Source organism: Bos javanicus, chromosome 21, assembly GCF_032452875.1.
Source record: "Bos javanicus breed banteng chromosome 21, ARS-OSU_banteng_1.0, whole genome shotgun sequence".
NCBI lineage: Eukaryota > Metazoa > Chordata > Mammalia > Artiodactyla > Bovidae > Bos > Bos javanicus.
In genome coordinates this window covers 33,274,548-33,285,243 of record NC_083888.1, presented here as the reverse complement: position 1 = coordinate 33,285,243, position 10,696 = coordinate 33,274,548, and the positions used below count along the sequence as shown (strand labels likewise).

The window sequence follows — 10,696 nt, the reverse complement described above, 5'->3', positions numbered from 1 at the left end:
AACCCCTCCTGACCTTCCTGGAGCTGGAGGAGACCAAGTTCTGGCCCCAGGTTGTGGGGGGTGGGGCATGGGCCACCTCGGCAGCATCAGCAGCAAGGCCCACGTCAGCACTCCGCCCTCCAGGGGCCTTCTGCCTAATGGGACTGGACAGACCCTTTCCCCTCAGTGGTTTGCAGGACCAAAAGCGAAAGAGCAGGGATGCGGGCCGTGGGGAGGCCGGGGAGTGAACACTCACTGAACCCTCACAAAATGGGCTGGCTGGGGCCTGGGGTTAGGGACTGGGAGGGGGCCGAGCCCCCATTCTGGCTCCTTGCTCACAGCCTGAGAACCCTGAGGGGCCCTGACCTGTCTGCCTGTCCCTGGAATCGAGGTGGAGAGGGCAGTGAAGGCTCTGGGGCTCAGGCAGAGATGGGCAAGGAGGGTGGGCTGAGGGGTGCACAGGCTCTGCTCGCCTCCCCACCTCGCTCTTCCTTCCTCTGCTCTCTGAACTTCCCTGTCAGCCCACGGCCCTCTCATCTCCAACCCTCAGTCTCCTTCCTGGCTCTCACCCACCCAACACCTACGCCCTCAACGTGAGGCTGACCTGGCCGAGCTGGAGTGCCCCCTGCATCTGCCGCACGCTTAGCCCTCAGCCCCGCAGTCCTCCCATCCTGCTTCTACTCCCACTTAGACCATCACTTTCTTGATGACTAGTCCATCCTCCGGGTGTGATGTGACAGCCACAAAGCCACTCACCACCAAAACTTTCCAGACCGATGCAAGTCCCACCATTAGGGCACCATAGTTCAGGGAAGGTATCATTCTTCTCCCGGCCCCTCCCTCCTGTTCTCTCCTTTCTTCCTTCTCACCCCGCAGGCAGTCTGAGGATACAGGACATGCTGACAGGTGATAAGACAGCCCCTCCAACCCCCTCACTCTTTCAGGAGGAAGACAACAGAGCTGGCCGGCCTGCTCCCTCTCACCCCCACCCTCAGGCTCTCTGGCTCCAGAAACAGGGGACTTCAGGGAGATAAGTGGCGACCCCTGGCCCCTGCCAGGCTCAAGCCCCCTTCTGCCTTCACCCCTGCAGACAGCCCAGGCCTGGTTCCCAGAGGGAGGAGGGGTACAGAGAGAAATGACTTTCTGGAGGCCAGTCGATCTCCAGGGAGGAGCTGGAGAGGGTGGTGATGGGTTTGGAGTTGAGAGGCTCTTCCCTTCCCCCAGTGGCCATATGGTGCCTCCTCCAACACTGGAGGCCCCGGCAGGGGCAGGCAATGGGACATCTGGGGGATGTCCATTTGCTGAGCCCGAGCTGCTGGCAGTGCCTACTGACCCAGCTGACTCCTGAGGCTGGGCTGGGGGTGGGGAGCCGCACATGAGGGGAGTACGAGGGAACCATGGAGCCTGCTGCCCCGCCTCCCACCCGGTGCCTGCCAGAAATCGCTGTTCCCAGAATCCGTGTGAGGCTTGGAGCAAGGGAGCCAGGCTGGGCTAGGTCTGGGGAAGCAGCAACGCTGAGGCTGCCTTGTCTCTAACCAACAAGAACCGTGCCTGTGTCTGTTCGATCATGACTGCAAGTCTGTGTGGGGTCTGCATGGGTATGTGAGTGTTTTTGTAGATGTCTGTGGCCCGTGGCCTGTTAGTATCTGTGTATGTGTGGCGGGGGTGGGTGTGAGTTGCTCTGGGGAAAGTGCCCCCTTCTTTCACACCCCAGCCTCGGGGTCAGGCCACCTCCCTCTTAGGGAGGGCCTGGATGGTAGCTGGCCTCTGAGGACAGCAGACCTTCTAGACGGCATCCCTCAGGAGCCGAGGTTCTGTGTCCTCCTCACCCTAGCTGGTCAGGCCGGCCAGACGCCTGGGTCCCTCAACCTGCTCCAGAGGCCCATCTGCTTCTCCCAGGGCTGGCCCCTTGGGTGACAGAGGGCCCAGTGCTGGCTGGGCTGGAGGACTTAGTGGAGGTGAGGGCAGGGCAGGGTGAGCACCCAGAGGCTGGGAGGGAGAAGTGGCCTGCCCTGTCTTGGGCACTCTCAGAGTGTTAAAGGTGAGAGATGGAAACTCTTGCTCCTAGGGAAAAAAACTTATTAAAAAAGATTAGCATATTTCCCACAGGCCTCTGTCATTTAAAGGAAGTCCTGGGGAGCCCCACCTCCTCTGGCTGGGCCGCCTCCCCGCTTGGCAGGTGGCTTAGACACCTTCCCCAGGGCCTCCTCCGCCAGCCTCTGGCTTCAGGTCTTTCCTATACCCAGTGCCCCCATGGGGGCCCACTCCCCTCCACAATCACATGTAGAATAGTATCAGACCCCTGTCCTCAGATCGCCAATGCAGACATCACAAATAGAAACTGGGGCCTCCAGGGCCAAGCTTTTACCCCATTATCCTTCTATTCGATTAGTCTTTCACAAACCCCATCCTTCCTCATTCCCACTCTCCCTCCCATCCATTTCTCTCAATTTATCCACACAACTGGATCCATTCATTCTCCTCCCTCCTTCTCATTTTACTCAGAGGGTTTTCTGTCCAGCCCACTCCCAAAAATAATCTGAATGCATTCCTCTGAAAATAACATTTTTTGAATTCTGTGTGCCAGGCTCATTTAATCCTCGCAGGTTCCCACGGGGCATTTACCTTCATCCTCATTTTACTGAGAAACAGGCTACTCAATGGGTCCCAAGCTTCAGAGCCACAGATCAAGGCCAGGAGTTTAGCTCTGCTTCCTGCCTTCCAGGTCACTGCTCCACACTGCCACCCAACGGTCAGGCTTCTGGAGAAGTTAGCCCTTTAAGGGAACTCGGGCCTTGGTGGCTGCCCAAGGGGGCGAGCTCCATCTCCCTAAGTCCCCAAAGATGCTCCTCCCACCCGAGGGTCGGGGGAGGGCTGCTGGAAACTACCCTAACTTGGGGGGCCCTGGGAGCTGAGCATGAGCACAACACACCCTAGAGGATGCCCTTTCCCTAATCTGGCTCTCTGGCCCAGGGTGAGAGGGGGCGGAGACACTGTGTCCTGTCTGGGACGAGCAGTGTGCAGCACAGACATTCAGCAGAATCACTCTGGTCACTGGGCCCTTCTCCCCGTGCAGACAGGAAGGGCCTTCCCTGGGCTCTGAGGCCTGCACTTGCGGCTCCCCACTGCTCTCCTGGACGGTGGGAGGCCTGGTAGTAGGTCAGCCTGGCTCTCCCGGAAACCCTGGGGCTGAGGGCAGGGGGCAGATGTGGCTTTCACTCCCCCCAGCCTATGACCTCCCCCAGCCTCCCGCTCCACCCAGCTTTTCCTGGAGCCCCTCTAGCCCCAGCCTGTGAGCTGGGGCTCTCTCTGCTGTTTTTCCCAAGGCAAGAAGAGAAGAAGAAATTCAGAAAATAATTTAATAGAAAAACAATGAATTATATTCTTTACACCCAGTCTCCTATAGGGAAGGCAGACAACTCTTGCCCCAAGGAGGCATTTAAGGACAGAAGGATTAGAAATCACCAACACCCTCTCTGATTGTTTAGAAAAGAAAAGGCTAAATAACTCCAGGTAGACATATTCTTTCCAGGTTAAAGACACTTTGTTCTCCTGGAAGCCCACGCAGGGGCTTGAGGAGAGAGCGACAGTGCCACTGGAGAGATGGGGAGAACCCAGGCCGGGAAAGGGGAGGAGCTTGCCTGGGGTCACACACTGGTGGAGCAGCCGTGTCAGACCCAGGGCCAGGTCCCTGGATCACTGGTTCCCCTGGGGCCCGCATGCCTCCCCGTCCCAGGCCTGGACCAGCTCTGCGGTCAGTACCGGCATTCCTCAGAGGGATGAAGGTGGGAGGGATGAGGATTGAGGACCCCTCCCCTTGTGCCCCCCAGACCAGGGCAAGAACAAGGCATGGGTTTCTCAAATTTGCCCCATCTCTACCAAAGATATTGTTTTCATGCATGAAGGATAATCTTAAAATATCGAGAGGGTAGGCCGGGGTCAGCTCCCGGAAGACTGGTTGAGCTCTGCAGGGCTGAGTGCATATGGTGGGATGGATGGTCCCTGAGGGGTCTTGGAAGCCCTGTTCCAGTGCACAGAGGGAGGTGAGGCTCCCAGGAAAGACAGGGGTGGGTACAGCTGCCTGCTGGCAGGGAGTGAAAAAAGCAGGAGTGCCCTGCAGAGGGCCCTGGCCCTCATCTCAGAGCAAAACCAGAAATCAACAGGCTCAGCACCCAGCAACCACCAGACAAAAGTCACGTGACAGAAACACACTTCTCCCAGAGTTCTCCCCACCCCAGGCCAAGGCCCCATGCTCCCGGCACACACCACGGGCTCTTAGACTCTCTAGGGAGTTAGGAGTCGCCCAGGGGTGCTGGGGATCCTGTGGTATGCGGGGGTCCCAGAATTGCCCATCCAGGAAGCCTGCTCCTTAGTGTTGCTGAAGGCCACAGAATTCTGGGGGCCAGCTGGGGTGTGTCCCCAGTTCCCAGTGATCTGTCCGATCATCCTTCAGGGTCACTGCAGAGTACAAGCTGCGGAGGGGAAGTGGGGAGCGTCAGTCTCGGGTCTCCGGCAAGAGAGGCAGAATCTAGGGCTGCCCCAGTCTTCATCCCTCCTCAGGTGAAGGGTCAGACCCCAGGGCAGGACTCACAGCTACGAACAGACTCCGACAGCCCCTCTTTGTCCAGGGTCTCGGCTTCCCAGTGAGACTCTTTCATCTGCAGAACATAAAGGACAGACTGTGAGAAGAGGCCTTCAGACAGTAACGAGAGGGAGTCACAGCACAGGGAGCAGGGGACAGACAGCCATGGGCAGAGAGGAACAGAACGCACAAAGCTTCGCCCCAGTGTGGGTCCCCACATGCCCACCTTGACCTGCTCCTTCAGGTACTCAGCCCGAGCCATGAGATTCTGAACCTGCCAAGGGAAGACATGCCCAGGGACGCGGGGTGAGGAGAGGCCTTCAAGTCAAGCTCCTTCTCACTCCTAATGCTCCCTGGGATCCTCTGCCTCATCAGAACAACTTGCCTGAGTCCTTCTCTGCCCCTTCCTCCAGAAGCCTCCTGACTGCTGCTCAGTTCCCAGACCCTGCCTGTCCCTCTGCCCTGACCCAAGCACCTGAGCCCTGATGACGTGCACCGGAGTCACCAACTTAGCAAGTCTGTGAGGTTTGACTCCCAGACCTGGGGCACCTTGAGGGAACCCAAGGAGGTCCCCACACATGGAAGCAGGGCAAATGGGGAAGAGGAACCCCACCCCCCCATCCCCACCGACCCTCCCAACCCCAGTGGGCACCTCAGTGTGAAGCAGCTCCCGCCTCCGGCCTGAGGGCTCCGCTGCAGAGAGAGGGAGGGTGCGTGGTGAGGGCGGGGTGGCCAGGGGCCGTTGGGGAGGTGGGGCTGGGGCCTTACCTGCCAGCAGCAGCAGCAGCTCCCCCAGACTGTGCTGGTACAGGGCCAGTGCGTCCTGCTCCCCGCCAGCCTCTTCCTCCTGCAGCCACATGGACACTAGGTCGTCTAGGGGGACGACCTGGACTCCTCCTGCCCCGCCCAGACCCCTCCCAGCAGCTCCAAACCTTGGCCATGGCAGCCGAAGCCACTTCCAGGGCAGCCAGGAGGCGCGGCTTGTCCCGGGCCATCTCTGGGATGAGGGGCAAAGACGCACTGTGAGAGGGGCCGTCTGCTTTCTCACCTCAGGACACCTACCTCCACCTCCCTCCCCCTTGGGCTGGAGGGAAGTGGCCGGGGAACTGGTGGTCAGTGGGGGTCAGGGCCTACCTCTGAGCAGGTCTCGGGCAGAGGTCCCTTGCCTCAGCAGGGCCCGATTGGAGGAGGAGACGATGGCCTTGAGCTCCTCAGCCCGGGACACATACTGCCCTACCTGCTGGAGGGCAAGGGGCTGAGGAAGGGCTGTCCCCCACTGCCTCCCTCGCCAGCACCCAGCTCCAGGTTCTCCCTTTGGGTCCTCAGTGATTGCCCCAAACTGCAACATCAGTTGCAGGGGCCAACTGAGGCCAGCCTGAACCCCTTCCTGGGGAGGGAGGTTCCTCTAGGAGAGCCAACCCCCAGAGGCCCTGGGACCCCTCCCCATGTCCTCAGGGGACTCTGATCACCTTTGCCTTAATTGCCTCCTTCCGCTGGGCGTCCACTTCGTCTGCAGAAAATGGGGGTTTAAATGAGGCCTCTGAAGCGAGGAGACCCCTGCCTCACACCAACCCCTCTGGAATCCCCCAAAGAAATGAGTTCCAGATTTCTCCACTGTCTTGTCTCCCACAAAATTCTGGAAGAGGAGCTGCTTCTGGTACCCAGCCACTGTGGCTGTGGCTGACCCCGTCCTGCCACACCCGCCTGGCACTCACAGTGCAGGGCGGGGACGAAGAAGTCCAGGGCCTTGCAGTAGAGAGACAAGGCGGCCGCAGCGTCCCCCTCCTGGTCCTTCTTCACAGCCTGCACCACCAGGGCGGTCTGCGGGAGGGCAGATCGGGAGTCATGCCCACCCCCCACACTCACCGCGAGGGGTCATCCATACCCTGAGCCCACCCTCTGCCTCCTGCTGGGCAGGTCACCTGGTAACCACTGAAAGGGGTCGATGAAACCCCCCACCTGCCCTCAGCCCACCCGTCTCCACTGGCTGCTCACTGCTCGTCCCAGGCTCTCCCCACTGGGCATGTGCTCCAGGTCTACCCAAGGGTGGGCGAAGAAGTCCTGGAAGGAGATGCGGCGGCTGGGGTCCCGCTCCAGGAGCCGCTGCAGCAGATCTCGGCAGTCCTGGGAGAGTTGGGGCCGCAGGGGGAGCTGCGGGGGTAGGGGTGGAACAGATCACACTCAGCTCTGGCACCCTGGCCCCCAGCCCCCAAGGCCTGTCAGGACCACCCTGCCCTGGGGGGCCCCCAAGACACACACTGACAGATGGAGAATATGAGGCAAGGAGGAAGAGTGACAGGTCAGAATGTGACAGCCAGTGAGAGCCAAGCCTCCTCCCCAGGCTCCTGTCTTTGTGGTCCTATGGACTGTAGCCTGCTAGGCTCCTCTGTCCATGGGATTCTCCAGGCAGGAATACTGGAGTGGGTTGCCATTTCCTCTCCAGGGGATCTTCCCAACACAGGGATGAACACGCATCTCCTGTGTCTCCTGCATTGGCAGGCAGATTATCACTGAGCCACCTGGGAAGCCCTTCTCCCTGTGGGGAACCTGAAACAGGCTGTAGGGCAGGCCTTTTGCTCCCCACTATGGTTGATCTGGGTCACCGGGACTGCATGGAGCCAACTGTCAGGCTAGAGCGTGCCCAGCTCCACAGTGGTGGCCTGGAGCCCACACCCCAGTCTGTGCAGGTGGCAGTGAGCTCTGCCACCTCAGGGCCCTGACTCCCGCTGTGCCTCACAGTTTCGAAGGCCCTGCTAGACCTACCTCAATAACCCGGTTGCTCCGGATCTTCTCTTCCAGCTCTGAGAACGACCTGGAGGCAAAGGGGGGCTGCCCGAAGAGGGCTTCTGTGGAAGGGAGGCAGAGGGCAGGCTGGGAGGGGATAGGGTCAAGCTGGGCCTGGCCCACTCCTGGAGAAGGGCCCCAGACCAGGCGAGTCAGTGTTTTCATTAAAACCCTTCAGGAGTGGCCCAGTGATGCTCTGACTGAGGATGCTCTGACAGTGCAGGCCTCCATGTGGGGGCAGGGGACAGAGCTCTCACCATACAGGATGACCCCCACAGACCAGAGGTCTACACGGGCATCGTACTGCCGCTGACACACCATCTCGGGAGCCATGTAGAGTGGGGAGCCACGAAGCACGTGCTTCTCATCCCGGGGGGACATGTGCTGTGCAAAGCCAAAGTCTGCAGGCAAGAGGCCAGGCAGCAGGCTCAGTTTCTGCTCCTGCTTTACCGACTACCCGTGGGTTCCTGGGCAGGATTCCTCCCACCCTTTAGACTCACCAGGATTAACCCCACTTCCCTAATTTGCTCATGTCGTTTCTCTCACTACAAACCCTTCTACCTCCTTGAGGGCATATACTCTACCCATCCTGCACAGCCCCCTGCACACCTTTTCCCAGGAAGCCCACACCAATGAGGATAAGGGCTCACTAGGGGTTGACCTCTCCCTCACTGTCCTACTCAGCTCAGTGGACCTCTCTGGCCTCCAGCTTCAAGTCAGTTCTCCAAATTTTATCAGGGGCCACAACTACCCCTTTTCCCACTCCACACTTTCCAACACTGCCCCAGACTGAGTCATAGTCGGTGATGGATAAAGGACTAGGTCTGGTCACACTTAGAACCCTGACCCCACCCAGGATATCACATTGCTGGAGTCAAGCATCGGTAGCCTGAGAAAGGCCCTACCTTTTGGTGACGGGGCCCGTCCCTGGACATCCCAGCCTGTCGCTGTCTGATGACTCAACAGAGGGCTCCATGAGAACCAGGGCTGCTGAGCGAGCCCAGGCAGAAGGAGCCCTCTGCACACCACCCTCCAAACCTCCACACCTTCCGTTCCAGACTCACACCTGCCAGTTTAAGGTGGGGCTTCTCCAGGGAGCTCAGCAGAATGTTCTGTGGCTTCAGGTCCAGGTGAGAGATGTTCCGTTCATGTAAGAACTGCAGGGCACTGGCTAAGCAGTAGGAACCGTGCAGAGTGACAGGTCAGAGAAGCCTCTCTCCCATCCCCTCTCTTACCTGCCTGCCCAACCCCAGTTCTGGCCTGGTCTACCAAATGCTTTTTTTTTTTTTTTTTTTGCCTGTGCTACATCTCAGCTGTAGCATGTGGGATCTAGTTCTTTGACCAGGGATTGAATCTGGGCCCCCTGCGTTGGGAACGCAGAGTCTGATCTAACCACTGAACCACCAGCAAAGTCCCTACCAAATGCTTTACATACAAGCACCAGGCTCCCCCCCACTGCTAAGACTTTGCCTCACGCCCACCTCGAGTGACCTCCTTCCTCCCTTGTGCTCCTTCACAAGTCTCCCCTCCTCCTAGAAGCCTCCCTAGATGTCCCAGCCCTTTAGGCCCTTGCTCTTCTCCTTGACAAAACACTTGGGTCTTCAGAATGCTCCATGAGGTCTTTATGTTACTGAAGATGTTTCACGTGTGGAAGCTTGTACTCCCCACGGATGGGACTCCTCTCCATCTCTCTCACAGCATCCTTAAGCCAGGGATGGGCAAAACGAAGGGTGGGCCCTACAAATCCAAGCTGGGATAGCAGGCAACTGCTAAGAGTGTCACAGCTCTAAGCCTGGGGCAGGGGTGGGGTGGGAGAGCAGAGATCATGGGAAGGGGCGTCAGGCTGGGGTCAGAGGCTTTTACCCAACTGCTGCATGAAGACCCTAGCCACCTTCTCAGGCAGAATCCTGCGGGTGTGGATGAAGCGAGACAGGTCACCTCCTGCGCAGAACTCCATGATGAGGTAGATGTTGTCACTGTCCCACTGGGGTTAGAGGCAGAGAGGAGGCTTGAAGAGAGTGGCCCTTCTCAGCCCCCTTCGGTGGTCACCCCATCCCAAGCCCACACCTGGAAGTCTTTCAGCTGTACAATGTGGGGGTGTCGAATGCCCTTGAGGATCTCAATTTCTGTCAAGAGGTTTTCCACGGATGCCTTGTTCAGACTCTTCTTGGCCACACACTTTATGGCTACCACCTCCCGAGTATCCTTCTGTGGGGACAGGAGATTCAAGGGCTCTGCCTTGAGAGGACCAAGAACCATGCATGGCCAGAAGGCTCTGGTCCCCTCTGCCCTGCTCCTCCTCTCTGGGCCTACCCACTCACACCAGCATCCAGGTTGCCCAGCTGCCCTCTCTCAGGCCAGTAAGGCACCCAGATTCTGGAATCCTGGCTTCCCCACTAGCCTCTCTGCTTCACAATCCCTTTCATTGTATTCTAGAGTGCCCCTGCTAAGGCATGTTATTCACTGTTCTAAACTGCCCACTCTGCTTCCTAAGTGGGTCCAGCCTTCTAGAACCCTGCCCCAGACTCCTCCTAGCCCACAGGTATCCTCCCTGTTTGGAGCCTAGTCTTCAGCCACTAACGCCGAGGCTCCATCGAGGTCTTCACTCGTCTCTCCGCACAACAGCGGTGTTTATTTGCTTTGAAGACCTATATGTGGCGGTCACCGCACACCTCCTCCACAGAAGGTCAACCTGGCACAGGCCAAGCCGTGCACCCTTAGCTCACGCCGTCTCAACCTCTCCCCGTTTCCCGGCCCGGGCTTGCTTAGCGTCTGGCGGGCACCGGGGCCAGAACCTCAGAAGTTCTCGAGCCCCCAATTGCTGCCGCGCACAGAAGACCCAAGGCGCCCCGCACCCACCTTGGCGTAGGCCTTGTACACCGTGGCATACGTGCCACTGCCCAGGCGCTCAGTGAGAATGAAACCGTCCAGTCGCGGGGGGCCCCAGCCGGACCCCGCCATCCCGACAGCCCGCGCCCGCGGCCGGACGCTTCCTGGTTCCCGGAGCCAGGGTTCCGGCCAGGAGCCGAGAGGGGAGCGCGCGCGCCGCGGTAGGACCGGACTCCACACTGCCCCGAGCGGCGCCCGCCGGAAGTGCAGCGAGGCAGGCGGGGCGGGGCGCCGGCGCCCGACCGCCCCCGCGCCCCTCCCCTCCAGGTGCGGCTCCTGGGAGCCTCCGCCTTCACCTGCACAGGAAATCAGATGACTCGCCAGTACCCGCAAGATCCATTTGGAGATACGCAGGTCCTCGCGGGCCTAACGGGAGTTAGCAGAGGTCATCCGGGAAAACCCATGCAGGCTGGACAGCATCTTATTAGATCGCCCATGTGAATGGGATAGGAGAGAAGCTCC

At 59.4% G+C, this 10,696-nt stretch overlaps 1 protein-coding gene across 2 annotated transcripts; it reads right to left on the bottom strand.

The window, feature by feature from the left end:
* Positions 1–3,324: 3,324 nt before the first annotated feature.
* Positions 3,325–10,404, bottom strand: ULK3 (unc-51 like kinase 3). 2 transcript variants are annotated; one of them, XM_061394812.1, is made up of 16 exons: positions 10,205–10,400; positions 9,413–9,553; positions 9,209–9,329; positions 8,412–8,516; positions 7,603–7,746; positions 7,325–7,407; positions 6,557–6,712; positions 6,277–6,382; positions 6,031–6,071; positions 5,696–5,798; positions 5,494–5,558; positions 5,330–5,408; positions 5,214–5,254; positions 4,788–4,835; positions 4,571–4,637; positions 3,325–4,451 (listed from the first exon to the last, which is right to left on the bottom strand). In XM_061394812.1, exons 1-16 carry the CDS (start codon positions 10,304–10,306, stop codon positions 4,435–4,437), a joined length of 1,419 nt encoding a protein of 472 aa, XP_061250796.1. In that variant the 5' UTR covers positions 10,307–10,400; the 3' UTR covers positions 3,325–4,434. The 2 variants fall into 2 exon arrangements, with proteins under 2 accessions (XP_061250796.1, XP_061250797.1); XM_061394813.1 differs by lacking the exon at positions 7,603–7,746 and having other exon boundaries at positions 10,205–10,404.
* Between the last annotated feature and the right edge of the window lie 292 nt (positions 10,405–10,696).